This window comes from Ailuropoda melanoleuca, chromosome 13, assembly GCF_002007445.2.
Source record: "Ailuropoda melanoleuca isolate Jingjing chromosome 13, ASM200744v2, whole genome shotgun sequence".
Lineage (NCBI taxonomy): Eukaryota > Metazoa > Chordata > Mammalia > Carnivora > Ursidae > Ailuropoda > Ailuropoda melanoleuca.
In genome coordinates, this window is record NC_048230.1 from 13,647,521 (window position 1) to 13,665,687 (window position 18,167).

The 18,167-nt window shown below is 35.3% G+C and overlaps 1 protein-coding gene across 16 annotated transcripts in view; it reads left to right on the plus strand.

Annotated features, from left to right (window-relative positions):
* TRIM37 (tripartite motif containing 37) overlaps nt 1-18,167 on the plus strand; it is a 196,066-nt gene that overhangs the window by 73,654 nt on the left and 104,245 nt on the right. For all 16 annotated transcript variants that reach the window (XR_004619770.1, XM_034641097.1, XM_034641098.1 and 13 more), the window contains 3 exons: nt 4,505-4,555; nt 5,886-5,967; nt 12,984-13,060. Coding sequence is in view for 15 of the 16 variants with exons in the window: in XM_034641097.1 (XP_034496988.1) it covers nt 4,505-4,555; nt 5,886-5,967; nt 12,984-13,060 (210 nt within the window). In the remaining variant the exon portion in view is untranslated. The remainder of the gene's footprint in view (nt 1-4,504; nt 4,556-5,885; nt 5,968-12,983; nt 13,061-18,167) is intronic.

An 18,167-nucleotide genomic window follows, 5' to 3' on the forward strand; every position in this document is an offset into this window, starting at 1 on the left:
CAAGCTGCTAAGAAATTTGATTTCCTGATGAGGCCTCTTGCTGACTTGCAGACAGCTACCTTCTCCCTACATCCTTTTCTCTCAAGCACAGAGATCAGGGTTTGGTGTCTTTTCCTCTTCTAAGGACATGAGCTTTATTGAGTTAGGGTCCTTTCCACCCTTATGACCTCAGTTAACTTTAATTACCACCCTAAAGGCCCTGTCTCCAAATACATTGGGGGTTAGGGCTTCAATGTACAAATTTTGAGGAACACAACTCAGTCCATAACATTGGGTATAGCTAGACATTTATATTTTGTTCTTTTTAAAGCTCCTTAGTTGATTCCTGAGATGAGAGGTTAAACCACTGCCTCAGATAAAAATATATTGGTATGACAGATTTTTGTCCATCTTAGACTTAAAGATGGCTTGTAGAATATTGCCAAGTTTTTCTAGTATGTTGAGAGCTGTGGTACCTTTAGGAAATAGCCTTTGTTTTAAAAATGTTTATATGTTTAACTGCCTTTTTTCTTTAATATGTGATGCCCTCTGATGGCCACAGGGCATTGATGGTTCTAGACTAGTGCAAGCCAGGGTTCTTCAACCTTGACATTGTGGATCAGGATAATTCTTTGTGGGGTTGAGGGAGCTATGTTGTTTATTGTAAGATGTTTAGCAGTATTCCAGTAGCACCTTTCCCTTTACAGTTGTGACAAAAATATTTCCAGACATTGCCAAATGCTTCCTGGGAGCAAAGCTTCCCCTGGTTTAGAATCACTGGCATAACCAGACCACCCACAGTCCTGTAAACAAAAGGGAAAATTCTTTTGACAGCCAGAACTCAGGTAGTTCTCACTGACCGGTAAGTCTTCATTTCTCTCTGAATTAACAAACCAGGTATAATATTCCAATTTTAATCAAGCACTGAATATTATTAAAAGGACTTGGTATTTGCTATCTTTAAGTAGATTTGGGTGAACTAAGGATGTTCACCAGTATCCCAACGCTGCCTCTTTGATGACATGGTCAGTCATTTCAGTTGTAAAGAATACCTTTCCTGAACCATTCCATCACCAGTGGAATGAAATGTAAGTTTTGACATAAATACCATATATAAAGGTAAATGTTTTTCATTTCAGAGTATGGTGCATGGATCACTTATGAGAACCAGCTGGAGTGTTTGTCCAGAATGCAAATTCCCAGGCCTTTTTCCTGACAATCTGGTGGTGGTCGTGGTGTCCAGAAAATGAATCTTGGGCATCCTGAGTAATCCTGCACTAAAGTTTGAGGACTGTAGATATAGATAAACTCCTATGCTGATACTGCTTGTCGCGGCTCATTAGGCAGGCACCTCTGCATTAGACTTCTTGTCAGTCTCTCTCACATCCAGTGATTATTTTGCTTTCTGTTCCCTAACTGCCCAAGTGGCTCAGAACCCCAGCAGTCCCTTCCTTTTCTTTACCTTCTTTTTTGGGTGTAGATGTAAGGGACTGAGATTGGGAAGGCAGGGAGCAAGGGGGGAAGGTAGGAGGAATATCAATAAAGAGGAAGCCACCAAAAATTTGAAAAACTAAAAAGTATGACAGTTAAGGAGCTTTCCATGGATAAAGTTCACCTTAGGACCCTCTCTCTCTCCCCAGTAATGCTTATTGCTGCCTTACTGGAAATTTTGGCTTGTAACTGAACTATAGTTTTTAATAGAAATTCAGTTTATAGGTTGCAGTATACAGGAAGCAGGTATTCATCTGTGGATGCATTGAATCAGCATAGTAGAGAGAGAGCCAAATAAGAAAGGCCCGCATTTATTGACATTAAGTTACAGATCAAATTTTAGTTGTGCAAAGGCAGTGGTGAATGTTCCTAAGCTTTGTGATCATGGAACTGGATTGCCTTAAGTTCCATTAGTTGATGACTCATGGTGGAGCTACAATGAAGAATAAAGTTACTGAACAAGTACAGTGGTACTTATTTAAGACCATCTGTATGTGTAGTACTGTTGTACGTGCCACACAGGAGACATGGAAGAGGGTATACATTCCATCTTAAATAGTAGAGAATTGTATATTAAAATCTAGTATTTGTTAACTCAATTGCAGTTGGCCTTTGAACAACGTGGGAGTTAGGGATGCTGGCCCTTGAGCATTCGAAAATCCACATACAAAATTGACTCCCCAAAAACTTAACTAATGATAGCCTACTGTTGACCAGAAGCCTTATTGATAACATAAAGTCAGTTAACACATATTTTGCATGTTGTATCTACTATATACTGTATTCTTACAATAAAGTAAGCTAGAGAAGAGAAAAACATAAGAGAAAATACATGTGCTGTATAGTACTGTACTGAAAAATATCCACTTACCAGTGAGCCTATACAATTCAAACTTGTATTTTTCAAGGGTCGACTGTATAATGCATCCTGCTTAATGTTGCCCATAGCACTAATTTGTTAACAATGTTATTTTTCAAAAAGTTTCCCTAAAAATTATACATATGTAGTATATCACAGTACCGTAGGATTGGTAGATGTTTTCTGTGCTCTGAATGTGATCATTTTCTCTCAGCGAGTGAGAGCTAGGGCAGACCGTACTATGCTCTCTTGGTTAGTGAGCTTTGGCAATCTATTCTAGCTCCTTAGCTCCTAAGCTTTCCACCCCACTGTTCTGAGTTAAACATGTCATCTATTTATTTTGTGTTTTGGTGAACCCTTTTGACCTTTAATGGCTGATAAAAATATGACAAAGATAGTCTGGTCTTACAGCAAAAACAAAAAAGGAAATGTATCACGCTGGATATTAAGGATATGGTGGAAAAACATTATGAAAGATGTTATGAATTTGGTGGGAGAACTGACCAACACTGGTATGATTGGAAGTTGCATGAAATTATAACAAGAAGCATATCATGACTTGACCAAATTTGAAAACTATCCTGGGGAGACTTCCTTGGAGCTCTGATTAGGTTTATGGTTCCAGGTAGGCTTCCTAGGTACTAATTACATTGGTCCTAGTTATCGGGGTTTATGTATATTGAGTGTGAGAAGAGCATATAATGGAGAGAAGTTAGAGCAGACCTCCAGTGGTCTGTGACTTCTAAGGAATAGTAGAGATTAACCAGGCAAACATCTGGGAATGAGGAGTATGAATCTTCTAAAAAAAGGTAATAGCTGCCTAGGGATATGGTTGGGGTGCTTGTTAATAGGATAGTAGCTATCAGTTAACTCTTGCAGGGCAAACTTCATCTACTTACGGTGAAAAAATACGAGCTATTTATCTGTACATACTTACTGTAAAATAAAAAAAAATAGTGTTTTTATTTTTTTTAAAGATTTTTTATTTTAGAGTGTGCTCGCAGGACCAGGAGGAGGGGCAAAGGGAGAGAGGATTTCAAGCAGGCTGCACATCTAGTGCAGAGCCCGGCGGAGGGCTCAGTCTCATGACCCTGGGATCATGACTTGAGCTGAAATCAAGAGCCAGACTCTCAACTGACTGAGCCACCCAGGCGCCCCTCCCAAAATAATTTATTCTTAAATCTATGCTGTGTTTTCACTGTTAAATCGCTACTTTCTTTAGGGACCATCACAATGTGAAAATGCTGTGGATGTTATCTTGTATCTTATTTGGGTAATAACAAATTTTCATGAATTGAACTTTAGACGATATATCTGAGGATGTAGTGAAATGGCTTGCAGTATATCTTTTTGTTAAATGTATGATTTTATTAAATATCTAATACTGTATATTATAATAGTATCTATGATAGTGTTTTTATCGTAAGTGTTTTACTGACTCTAATTTTTGAGGTGTTCGAATGACAATGCTATAGACTATTCACATGATCTAAGGATACAACCTGTGGTTGTGTTATATATAGTTCAGTTCTTTTTGGAGAAGTCTATATGGAGCTAAAGTTGCCTGCAGTATCTTGCCTTGCCAAGAAACTGTTAATGTGTTCATCCACTCCATTTGCCCTCATGTGATTATGTATTCTTAGTCTATAAAATGGTATGGATTTATTTGCTAGTAAATATTCATAAAGTAGTTAAGAATTTAAAGTATTTAAAAATGTCAGTATTCCTCATAATTTGTTCTAGAGAAGGAAGTTTGGAGATTTATTGTGATGTCTTTTGCTGTTTCTTTTGACTTTTTTAAACCTGTTTATATTTGTTTCATATTTTAGGTTCCCAGCATAAGCACCCATTTCTTCCTTTTCCTGTTTCCATGAATACTTTTGAAAATCTCTTGTTCATTTTAATACTTAATCATATATTGCTTTTAAAAAAAACCTCAGCTATTTTAGAAAGTATTTGTTGGGTCTCTAATTGTGAACTTTTGATGTCAGCTTTTGATGGTTTATGAATTTGTTTGATTTAATGTTAATGCTTAATAAAGATTAAAAAATATTTCTTAGGGACTTAGTTTAACAACATTTTTAAGATATTACCGAGGGACTTAACTTTGGTTTTTAACTAAATGAAAGTTTAAACTTAAGCCAAATAATTTTTTTGCCTTTTGCTTCTTTTTAGTGAATTAGTACCATCTTATGATTCAGCAACTTTTGTTTTAGAGAATTTCAGGTAAGAGTTTTTTGACAACAGGTTTTCTGTATGTATACCTAAGTAAGAGCCAGGAAGGTGTCATTCCTGGGTAGGATATAGACCTAATGAACTGTGTCACTCATTGTGTAATCTTAGAAGAAACAAGTTTTATATTAGAAACATATAGGTCATTTGTCTGGATTGTTTTATATCTTCAGGACAGGTTGCTTCTCTAGCCTGGGAAAAGGAACCTTTTTTTTTTTTTTTTAAAAGAAAAGGGTCCACTTAGCCTTTGCTAAGGTGTGGCAGTGGGGATTATTAAGGTCATTGACCCCTGCCACCCATCCTCAGAAATAAGAGGGGTGGGAAGAAGTCCATTTATCTTAGCTGAAAGTGAGAAATTATGGATGAGAGGATATAATTGTAAGAAATTTGTAGATTTTGTGACTTGCATGTTATTTGTTAGCTTTCACTGCTTTTTCTCTAAGATTAGAAGCAAGGATCTTAAAACACAAAGGTCTTAAGGGACTTGTCTTCAAAGATAGTTTGGAAATGGAGAAACAAGATATAAAAGGCGTTTCCATGGGGAGAGAAATTCCAGGAGGTGATAACCATCAATATAAGGCCAAACTGTGAGAATTTATCTTCCTTCCCATTTGTATTTTCTTATGGGATAATTCTGTGGCTAAAATATAAGCTTTCTGAGAATATCCCCACATATATTAAGATTTAGCACATTTCTTAAGTTTTTCCATATTAAAAGATAATTGTATTACAGAGATGTGAGGAAGAAACACATTTTTTTCTTTAATGGTGAAAGACTGCTTGTTGAGGTGGTAATTAAATTCAGGACACTTAGTGTTATTTTTATATTTTCCTTTTCCCTTGGATGTCACAGTTTTGTGGGTTTTTTTTAAAAGATTTTATTAGAGAGCACATGTATGAATGTGCGTGCACAAAGCAGGGGAGGGGGGCAAAGGGAGAGAGAAAGGGACAAGCAGACTCCCAGCTGAGTGTGGAGCCCAAAGTGGGGCTCAGTCTCAGGACCCTGAGATCATGACCTGAGCCAAAGTCAGACACTTAACCGACTGAGCCACCCAGGTGCCTCTTGAATGTCACAGTTTTGAGGGATTTTTTAAACCTGAAACTGAAAAGATACTGCTGAATATTTCAGTATCATTAAATTTTCTTTTGTTTCAGAATGTAAGTATGTATAAATTTATAACAGAATATTAATTTGTTCAGTCACCTTTATTGTTATGACTGCAAATAAGTAACAGAGTGGTTAGAGTTTGGTTTTGCCTGTTGCTATTTCACAATTTCACAACAGTTTTGATCTTGGGATTTGGTTGGTTTTCTTTTACTTCAGCACTTTGCGTCAGAGAGCAGACCCTGTTTACAGTCCATCTCTTCAAGTGTCAGGACTTTGTTGGAGGTTAAAAGTTTACCCAGTAAGTTTTTCATGGTTCTAATAAATTTTGAAACTAAGGTCTTTCTTCCAGGGTTCTGTAGCATACCGGGTTTTTTTTGTTGTTGTTTCGTTTATTTTTTTTTGCTTTTTTTTTGAGAGAGAGAGAGAGCCAGAGAGCAAACGGGGTGGAGGGACAGAGGGAGAGAGAGAACCTGAAGCAGGCTCCATACCCAGTGCAGGGCCCTTCGTGGGGCTTGGTCCCATCACCCTGAGATCATGACTTGAGCCAAAATCAAGAGTCAGATGCTTAACTGAGTCACCCAGCTGCCCCCACTTTTTTTTTTTAATTTGAAAATTTCATTGGTTTTTTAAGCAATTCATAAATTAGCATCCCATATAACAGGTAGAGAGATGCTCCGTGTTTCACTTTTTTAGGGAAGTAAAGAATTAATGACAGTATTATGTTTTTTCATAGGGTTTATTACTAAGTGTACCCAAAAAATGAGTTAAATGTGAACAGTATGAACCTAGACCTTACTGAATTTTATTTCTTGCTTCTAGGAAGATATTCATCTTTAGAAGAAATGTTTAAAATTCTTGTTTTAAAAACCATTTTTTATTTTTTTTAAAGGTTTTATTTTATTTGAGAGAGAGAAGGAACGCGGGGCTCGGGGCAGGACAGAAGCAGACTCCCTGCTAAGCAGGGAACCGAACGTGCGGCTCGATTCCAGGACTTTGAGATCATGACCTGAGCTGAAGGCAGCCGCTTAACCAACTGAGTCACCTAGGCACCCCTAAATATCATTTTTTAAATAAAACTAAAATACAGACAGCCATAAAAAATACACGTATGCTGATTACATACTCACGGTGCATTTCAGTATGTTTCTTTGACCTGAGTGTTTTCTGTAAATTGGCAGCTGGATGCAGTGGCATAATGGGATATATAGTTGATTGTGGTTGCAAGGGCATAAGCAGTATCATGTTCTTTTATCACATCATGTCTAGTTGATTCTCTTCTGGTGATATTGGCTGCTATGGATGCTCATTGCCTACATCTGTTAATTCACTGGGAGTTGTAAAATAGTGATATTCTCATTTTATTGTTTTTCATTTGCTTCCCATTATCTATTAACTTGGCTACCCACTATTATAGTTTATAAAGAAGATATAGGATTTGTTCCTGTTATTTACCGGTTTTTCCTTATTTTCTGGAAGTGATCAATTTAGTTTTTTTAAATGTCATTATGAACTCAGATTTATACATATATAATTTCCTCAAGTTGTCTTGTCACTTTGCTCTGACCCTAAAAGTCCCTAGTAGTGACTCTAGTAGTTAGCGTTCTTGTTCTCTTCCATGGCAGGATAGTCTAGGCTCATCTTGTGCGTTTCCTACTCCATATAATGAATTGGCCATTTTATTCAAAGAGCCCTGATTCCTTTTAGTGGGGAAATGGTATTTCAAGACCAAACTGCTGGGAATGCTTGTTTCTACCAAGTTGGTCATAGTTTCTAGGCCTCCTTAGTGAGCAGAGGTAGGAAATACATAGATAAATGTGTATGGGTATTTGTAAAGGGGGACATCTCCATTTATTTATTTAAAATTTATTTAATAGACTTTATTTTTTAGAGCAGTTTTAAGTTAAACATCAAAATTGAATGGTAACTACAGAGTTCCATATGCCCCCTGGCCCCACATCCTCCCTTATTATCAAGATATCTTCTATCAGAGTGGTAATATTTGTTACAGTTGATGAACTTATATTGACGTATTATTACCCAAGTCCTAGTTTATATTAAAGTTCATTATTAGTCATGTACATTATTGGGTTTTTTTGGTTATTTTGTTTGTTTTTAGGCCAAAGAGAATAGTTGGAGAAAAACCAGATGGGAGTATGGATAAAATTGAATTAGATAAGTTCCAGGGATCTCAGCAGAGAAAAAAATATTGGAACACTTCAAAATTGCTATATAATTGAATATTGGTTTTTTTCTGGATATTTGTATGTATTTTTTGAAGATAAAATAGCTCGAGTCAATGCTCACATTTACAATTCAAATTCAGGACTATAGAGTGTTTTTTACTTAAATCTCTTATATTACACCTGTGTCTCCTTCCATTCTAGGAATCCTACTTCTTGAATCCTTTGGAAATTATAGAATTAGAATATCTCACAGTCAGTCAGTCATTTGCTTTATTTTACCTTATAGACACAAATATCTCAGGATAGGAGCTCTTAATTCTACCATCAATTTGATTACAGAAAACTGCTTAAAATTTTATTGTGTTTATATTCCCTTGTTCTCCCACATCTGCCACATTAGATAGGAGTTTTGATGTCCAAATCTTGTTCTCTGAGTTTATATATTTTGAAAACAGTGTGTTTTATATACTGTAGAGCCAGTATTCTTGGATATAAAATCCTTAGCTTATGTTTTCTGTCATTGGGCATCTCAAATATTTAATTCAATTTTCTGTAGGTACAGTTTGATTATAAACGAATCCTTGTGCCCAAATCATCTTTTTTTAAGTCTAGTAATTTACTATTATATGTTTTAGTTGTTTTGGGTCATTATTACATGCTAGGCTCTTTCAGTATGTAGATTTAGGTCTTTTTTTTTTCTCCCTGCTCCTTCAAGAAAATGTTTCCTTAATTACAATTTTAAGTATTTATTATGTTCCTTTCTTTGGTTTTCTTTCTTGGGACTTGTGTTATCTGTATTTTGAAGCTTTTCCTGTCTTCAATATTTATTGCTTTCTCTCTATTCTTCCTAGCTCTTCATTTCTTTTTCATTTGAAAAATTTTCCTTTGTTCACTTATTTTTTTTAAGATAAGAACTATTCTGCTTATTTGCTCTCCTGTTTCTTTTAGTTGAATCATTTATTTATTTGTTTATTTATTTATTTGACAGAGATAGAGACAGCCAGAGAGAGAGGGAACACAAGCAGGGGGAGTGGGAGAGGAAGAAGCAGGCTCATAGCGGAGGAGCCTGATGTGGGTCTCGATCCCATAAAGCCAGGATCACGCCCTAAGCCGAAGGCAGACGCCTAACCGCTGTGCCATCCAGGCGCCCCTGAATCTTTATTTCTTAAATAACCTTTTATTTCTAATTCTTCTGTCACCTCATTTCTGAGTTTTTCTAATTCTGGTTTGTGTTATTCTTTCATGTTTTTTTTTTCCTTCCTATGGGCCGTCATACAACTTTCTTAGTGTCTTTTAAATTGTTTTGAAATGGGTTACAATTTTGATCTTTCTTTGAGTGTATTTTTCTGGAATGTTTTCATTCATGTAAGGATGTTATTCTCCTTAGTCTCTTTTTTTATTTTGGCAGATAATGCTTAACATAAAATTTACCATCTTAATCATTTCTAGGTGTACATGTAGTATTGTTAAGTATATTCACATTGTGGTGCAACCAATCTCCAGAACTTCTTTCTTCATCTTTCAAAACTGAAGCTCTGTGCTCATTAAACGATAATTTTCCATTTCTCCCTCCATTCAGTCTTTGGTAACCACTACTCTGCTTTTTGTTTCAGTGAATTTGACTGCTCTAGAGATCCCATATATGTGGAATCATAGTATTTGTCTTTCTGTGGTTGGCTACTTACGTAATGCCCTCAAAGTTCGTCTACTTTATAACGTGTGAGAATTCTCTTTTTAAAGCTGAATAACATTCCGGTGTATATACTACACTTCATTTATCCATTCATCTGTTTTGTTTTTTTAAGATTTTATTTATTTATTTGTCAGAGAGAGAGAGAGCACAAGCAGGGGGAGCGGCAGGCAGTGGGAGAAGCAGGCTCCCTGCTAAGCAAGGAGCTCAATGTGGGACTCTATCCCAGGACCCTGGGATCATGACCTGAGCCGAAGGCAGATGCTTAACCAACTGAGCCACCCAGGTGTCCCTGTCCATTCATCTGTTGATTAACACTTTGGGTTGCTTCTGCCTCTTGGCTATAGTGAATAATGCTGCTGTGGACAGGGGTGTGCAAATATCTTTTCAGGATCCTGCTTTCAGTTCTTTTGGCTGTATACCCAGAAGTGGAATTAGATCAAATGATAATTCTGTTTTTAATTTTTAGATGAACACTCTCAACCGTGCACAAGGGTTCCAGTTTCTCCCTTTGCCAATACTTGTTTTCTGTTTCTTTGATAGTAGCCATTCAGATGGGCATGAGGTAGTAGTTTGGTTTTGATTTGTGCTTCCCTGTTGATTACTAATATTGAACATCTTTTCATATGCTTGTTGACCATTTGTATATCCTGTTTAGAGAAATGTGTACTCAGGTCCTTTGCCCATTTGAAAATTTAGGTGTTGTTGAGTTGTGGAATTTCTTTATACATCCTGGATATTGACCCCTTGTTAGATATATGTTTTACATATATTTTCTCCCGTTCTGTAGGTTCCTTTTTAATTCTCTTGACCTTTGATGCACAGTTTTAAACTTTGATGTAGTTCAATTTGTCTGTCTTTGCTTTTGGTTTCATAGCCAGGAAATCCTTACCAAATTTAATGTCATAAGCTTTTTGTCTCTGTTTTCCTTTAAAAGTTTTACAGTTGTAGGACTAACATTTAGGTCTTTGATCCATTTTGATTTAATTTTTGTACATGAAGTAGGGACCCAATTTCATTTGCGTGAGGATATCCAGTGTGTGATAAAGCAATCAAAAATAAATATGATGCTTTGCTTTCTGAGAGATGTACTGGCTCTGCCTTTCTCCTTCCCTTGTTTTTATTATTTCTCTGCTGTTTACTTTTTATTTCACTTCTAGCACTTTCTTTGTAATCTTGGGACCTGTCTTGAAAGGCCTGTATATTCGTTTACAAGAGTTTAGAGTGACCTGACTGCATTTAATTCTCAGAGTTTTTATTATAAGGCGCCCTTCTACTCCATTGGTAATCCATTGAGCAGCTCATTCCATTTTCAGTTATCATATTTGGTTTATGAGGCTTTTCGGTGGCTCTTTGCCATTTTGTGGTTTCCCTGTTATCTGGTTTATTAGATGCTCCATAGCTTCCCTCTCTTTTGTCCCATGCAGATGTTTATATCCTACAGGTCTTAATGGTTGTAATTGATGTATCTTTATCTGCTTGTATTTTGAGGATTGTGGAGATAATCTGTCATCTAGTTTTGTTGTAAGTGTTCTTTGTGAGCTTTTGGGTTTTCTGTCCAATTATTTTTGTTTGTTTTCTGTTTAAATTTAGAGAGTTGCATAAATTACATTGCCATTGCTGCAGTCTTTCTAGAATCCTCTGCATTTTGGGACGCCTTGGTGGCTCAGTCCGTTAAGCATCTGCCTTCGGCTCAGGTCATGATCCCAGGGTCCTGAGATCGAGGCCCACATTGGGCTCCTTGCTCGGCAGGGAGCCTGCTGCTCCCCCTGCTTGTGTGCGTGTGTGTGCTCTCTCTCTCTGACAAATAAATTTAAAAAATCTAAAAAAATATATATATACATATATAATTCTCTGCCTTTCAAAAAATCTTAAAGCTAGTATTTTGTTAGAGGTGTAGCTGGCATGTACGTAAGATAGTAAAACTTTTTCCTTAAAATTATGATAAAAATAAAAAAGAAATTTCTAATATTAGCTGATAAGATCAGGAGTAAAAAATGTTTATTCCTTTTTATTAATTGTTAATTTATTCCAGGGAAATTGTTCTAGTAGCATAATTTAGAAGAAGAAAAGAATTCAGCCATTTGAACAAGGATTATTGATTTTTATATTATTTTTTAATCTTTATTATTATTTTTTTATTTTTTAAGTAGGCTCCACACTGGGTGTGGAACCCAGTGCCGGTCTTGAACTCACAACCGTGAGATCAAGACCTGAGCTGAGATCAAGAGTTAGATGCTGAACCGACTGAGCTACCCAGGTGCCCCAAATTATAAGACTTTCTTAAATTGATTTTTAAAATGAGTATAATTTGTGATATAATTTATATTCAATAAAACTTACCAACTTTGTCAAGTTTTGACAAATATATATAGTCATATGATGGTTACCACAGTCAGGATTTTTTTTACCCCCAAATGTTATCTAATTCATCTTTTAAACTAATTCTTTCTTTTCTCCCTTCCTGGCCCCTCTGCAACCACTGATCTGTTTTTGTTACTATAGTTTTGCTTTTCCACAATTTCATATAATGGGGTCATACAATATATAATTTTTTGTTTCTGACTTTTTTCACTTAACTGATGATTTGTTTATTATTTAGTGTTTATTGAACAATTACCGTGTCTAACCCTGAAAGCTTCCTTAGGACTTTTTGGAGCAAAGTAACCTAGAAATGAAGGGGTTAATAAGTACTTGTACTCCTCTGTGGTCATATCCCAATAGACGCTGGAGATGAATAATAAGAATCCTTCCCTCAGTCCTCACAGTTTGGTTGGGGAAACAGATGTTTATATATGTAGTTACAATGATGATAGTCATTTCGAAAGGTAGGCATATGAGTAAAGTACTGAAGAAATAAAGAGGGGAGTTAGTATCTTTCTAAAGATCTCTGTAACAGAAATTTACACAACTTCTTAATCTTCAGAAAGAGGTTTATATGGAATCCTAACATGTAGACATTATAGAGAAATTATAATTACTTTCAACATCAAGTGTTACCTTTTTCTGTTTTACTCATTTTGGGTCTTAAATATTTTTTTTGGTCTCATACCTTAGTAGAGTTTTTTTGTTTTTGTATTTTTCTTTGGGTATTTTCATTTTTCTTGCAGGCTGATATTTAAGAGTTTTGTATACGTTAGAACTCTTAACTCTTATCATATTTGTTGACAACATCCTTAGTTTGAATGCCTTAATATTTTCATGGTTTTTTTTTTAATGTCCATAAGATTTAAATTGTTGTAGACTCAAATCTGTTGCTTTCTTTAAATCTCTGCTATTGCTTTTAAGCTTAGAAGTATTTCCCAGTCCAAATATGAGATATTAATCTGTGTTTGTTTCGTTGTGGCTTAATTTTTTATGTTTACATTGATCTAGAGTTTGTATTTTGTAACATCTCTTTTTTTTTGGTTATTGAAGTAAGTTGACTCTCCTTTTTTTAAGGATGGAAATGGAGTTGTTCGTGGTTACTACTTATCTGTGTTTCTGGAATTGTCAGCTGGTTTACCTGAAACTTCCAAGTAAGACATGCAATTAAATAACAAATTTTAGTATTCCTTTACATACATTTCTCTTAGGATTTTTTATTAACTATTGTTAATTACTGTATTGTTATGTCTGTTAAGATGTGTGCTAGTATGGAACCCCTGGCATACTGTGGTGGCACAGACTGGCAGTTGTCGAACTTTATGGCCTCAGGATGTTACACTCTTTTTTTTTTTTTTTTTTTTTTTTTTTAAAGATTTTATTTATTTATTTGACAGAGATAGAGACAGCCAGCGAGAGAGGGAACACAAGCAGGGGGAGTGGGAGAGGAAGAAGCAGGCTCATAGCAGAAGAGCCTGATGTGGAGCTCGATCCCTAACGCCGGGATCACGCCCTGAGCCGAAGGCAGACACTTAACCGCTGTGCCACCCAGGCGCCCCAGGATGTTACACTCTTAAGTTTTATTGCAAACCCCAAAGAGGTTGTGTTTTTTTTTTTTTAAATATGGGTTATATGTGTTGATATTTTCAGAGTTGGAAATTAAAACTGAGGCATCTTAAAAAATTTTTTTAAACTTTAAGAAATTTTGTAAGTTCACTTAAAAATAATAATAAAGCTATTGTATGCTAACATAAATAACATTTTTGGGAAAGAGACCTATTTTTCTAAAGCAAAATAATATTTGGTAAGAAAACTTGTATTGTTTTGCATTTTTTTGGAAGTCTCTTAATATATGGCTTTAAGAAAGAGAGCTGGATCCTAACTAATGTTGGCTTCTGTATTCATTTTGTTGCAATAACTTGTTTTGGTTGAAGTATATGTTTAAAATCTGGCCTCACAGATTTTGATTATCATGGGTAGTTAGGAAAAGTGGTTTTTTGATGAGGTACAATTCATGTACCATAAAATTGACTTTATAAATAAGTGTACAATTCAGAAGATTTTAGTATATTCATGAGTGCTACAACTAACACTGATACTTAATTTCAGAACATTTTCGTCACTCCGTGAAGAAACCATTAGCAGTCACTTCCCATTCCCCTTCTCCCCAGTTCTTGGCAACCACTATAATCTACTTTTAGTTAAGGAGGAACATTTAGAAAAACAATTTTAGATAATAGTGAATTATTTTTGATATTTTGCCAAAGTTGAACAAGTTGTATTCGTTAAATATAATTTATAATGTGAAATCTAGAGCCATGTCAGTGAATTTTATTTTACTCTGTTGCTCTAAAATTTGTTGGTTCAGCATGAGATATCTGTTTCTGGCTATAATGGAGTAATAGGGGGATAACCCTTTCTTCTGCAACAACCAAAAAGAAAAAAGAAGAAAAACAACATTTTCTAGACATTGGACATGAGGCAACAAATGGAAGCAATCCCTTAGAGATAAGAAATAGACAAACTGTATGACTGCCTCAGCTTACAGTCCTGAGAGATTTTTCAGGCTGTAATATGGGGAGGGAGAACTGAGGTAGAGTGTGATAGACTCCTGAGTTTGAGGAGACAGGGCTGAGTGTCCAGGAATACCAGTGCAGCTATAATGAATTGGACAAAATTCCAGAAAGGGAAGAGCTGCACAGAGAACTCCAGAGATCTGTAGAGGGCTCCCTTAAGTAATTGGCAGAGTACTGATCAGGGCACACGTGTGAGGAAATTACCTGAGGTTGGGGGAAAAAACCATCTGAAAGATTAGAGGGAGTGGTGCCTTGTGCTCATAAGGTGCAGTAACTGTCTGTTCTCACCACTATAGTGGAGAAGCTTATAATTCAAGGGGCACTAAGTAAAGTATTCAGGAAATTTTTGCTTCAGTAGTGGAGAACAAATAGTCCTAGACTGAACAGTGCTCCTAATCCACCTAACAGATAAAAGCAAGACTTGAAAGAATCAGATTGTTTCCGGTAACTAAACTGCATCCCAGAGCAAAGCTCAAGAATATTTATAAGGTCATAAAATATCCAGTACCCATCAAAGTCAGATTTACAATATCTGATGTTCAGTCAAGGATTAGTTGACATGGTAAGAGGCAGGAAAACATAATCACTAATGGGGAGAAGAATCCATCTAAATTGAGCAAGAACTATTTTTCTTTATGTGGGTTATTTCTGCTGATGCTTTCCGAATTAGAAATTAAAACAAATTAATTTTTTATTCTTAAAAATAAACCTATTGCATATTACATAAAATTTTATTGAATAACTTTCTAAAGCAAGATAATTGATGAGAAAACTTGTTTTGTTTTCCATTTTTTGAAATCTCTGTGTGGCTTAAAAAAGACAACTGTATTCTTAGAGAAAGACATTTAAGACAATTTTAACTTTTCCATTTTTTCAAAAGTTGATTAGAGATAGGAAAGATGTAAAAGACTCATAGAACTTTTTGAACATATTTGAGATAAAAAGTACACTGGGTGACATGGACCCATAGATTAGATATTGTGAAAGAAAAGATTAATGAACTTGAAGGCATAGCAGTAGAAACTGTCCAAAATGAAACAAAAAAATTCATTTTAAAACAGGACATCTTAAAGCAGCGCAATGTGTAGATAACTAGAGTCCTCAAACAGGGAGATGGGAAGAAAAAGAATGGTGAAAGTTTCCCAAACTTGATGAAAAGTTGAAACACACAGATCCAGGAAGCTCATTCAACTACAAGCACATCAAACATGATGTAAACACCAAAGGACATCATAATCAAACTGCTCAAAACCAAAGATAAACAGGAAGTCTTAAACTGGCAGTGAAAAAAATTATTTATAGAGGTATAAAGATAAGGACGAAATCCGATTTCTCACTGGAAACAATACAAGTAAAATGATAGCAGAGCAACATCTTGAAAGGATTAAAGAAAGAAATATCAACCTAGAATTTCTGTATTCAGCAAAAATACCTTTTAAAAAATAAAGGTAAAATAAAGGTATTTTCACACCTGGACTATGTGAAATATTAAAGTACATGCTTCAGATAAAAAGAAAATAATACCAGTTGTATTTCTGAATCTAAACAAAGGAATAAAGAGTACCAAAAATGGAAATTGCATGGGTAAATTTTAAAAAATTGTCCATTATGAAAATAACTTTAAATGATAATTGGCTGTTTAAACAACGATAACATTTATTTTGGAATTTATAATATATATTGAAGTACATGACAATAAATGCATAAAGGCTGAAAGGGTAGAGCATGGAAATAGAAGATTCTGACACCATATGTAAAGTGATAGAGTAACAAAGCTAGACTCTGACGATTTAAACATACATACTACTGTATAATAACTTAGCGCAAACATGGCAACTTAAAATATTAGAAATTGTCTTCCCTCGTATTCTAGAGGCTGGAAATCCAAAAACTATTTTTAGCCCCACATCAGGTTTTTAATAGGGTTGTACTAGGTCCAGAGGCACTAGGGGAAAATCCATTCCTTGACTTTTAGTTTCTGGGACCATCAGCATTCCTTGGCTTATGACCACATCATTCCTATTTCTGCCTTTGATCACACTGCCTTGTCTTTTTTTTTTTTTCTTTGTCAGAACTTTCTCTGCTTTCCTCTTAAAATGACACTCATGATTACATTTAGGGTCTACATGGATTATCTAGGATAGTTCCCTTATCTGAAGATCCTTAGCTTAATCACAGGTGTATGCTCCCATTTTTTTTCCCAGGAATTAGGATGTGAATATTTGGGGTAGGGAGTAATATTCAGCCTACCACAACCATAAACTATAAAGCTGCTACTAAAATGACAAAGACATATAACTAATAAAGCAACAAAGGGGATAAAATGGAATTATAAACATAGGACGAATACCAAAATGTATTAATGTAAATGGTCTAACACCCAGTTAAAAAGTAGAGATCGTCAGATTGGCTAATAAAGCAAAACTCAAGTTTATGTTGCCCACAAGAAATGCACTTTAAATATGAAGATACACCATACTAGTACTAGTCAAAAGTATGTTAGATTTCAAAGAAATATTACCAGAAATAAAGTTTATTTCATAGTGATAAAAAGATCAGTTAATGAAGAGGGCATATGACAATACTGCACATTTATTTATGTTTATGCCCCAGAAACAGATCTTCAAAATACATGAAGCAGAAGTACAAGGAGAAATAGATAAAAGCTCTTCTCTTAATTGATAGAACAAGTGGGCAGGATATCATCAAGGATGTACATTTGAAGAACTTTGTCAACCAGCCTGTCCTGATTGACATTTATAGACTGATCAAACAGTAGCAGAAGTTGCACAGAGATTATTTGCCAAGGTAGACCATATTCTGGTATAAAACATATCTCAGTAAATTCAAAAGGATTCAGTTCATTCAGATATCTTCTCTTGCCATTGTGGAATCAATTTAGATACTAACGTATTTTAAAGATCTGAAATACTTGGAAGTAAAACATTTCTAAATAACTCTAGATCAAAGAGGAAATCAAAAGGGATTTTTTAAAAGTATTTTGAATCAAATGAAAATTAAATCATCAAAATTCATAGTGTGCTGCTAAAGCAGTAAGTTGAGGGAAATTTATAGCAATAAAAATGCCTATTTACTGTTGACCCTTAAACAACATGGGTTTGAGTTGTGAGGGGTTTGAACTGCAGGTTCATTTATATGCAGATTTTTTTGATACATACAATATATTACTGTAAATGTATTTTCTTTTCCTAGTGATTTTCTTAGCATTTTCTTTTCTCCAACTTACTTTAAGAAAATAGTATATAATATGTGTAACATACCAAATATATGCTAATCAACTGTTTATGTTATTGGTAAGGCCTCTGGTCAACAGTGACCTATTAGTTAAGTTTTCAGCGAGTCAGAAATCATACTCACATTTTTGATTATGTGGGGATCAGTTCCCCTAACCCCTGCATAAATGAAAAGTAGAAAGGTCTCAAATCAGTGATCTACTTTAAAAACCTGGAGAAAAGGGGCTCCTGGGTGGCTCAGTTGGTTAGGTGTCTGACTCTTGGTTTTGGCTCAGGTTGTGATTTCAGGGTTGTGAGATCAAGCCCTGCTTCGGCCTTGTGCACTAGGTAAGGAGTCTGCTTAAGATTCTCTCTCCCTCCCCTGCCCTCTTAGGGAGAAAAAAAAAAAAAAACCTAGAGAAAAGAAGATAAAGTAAGCTGAAGAAAGGAAA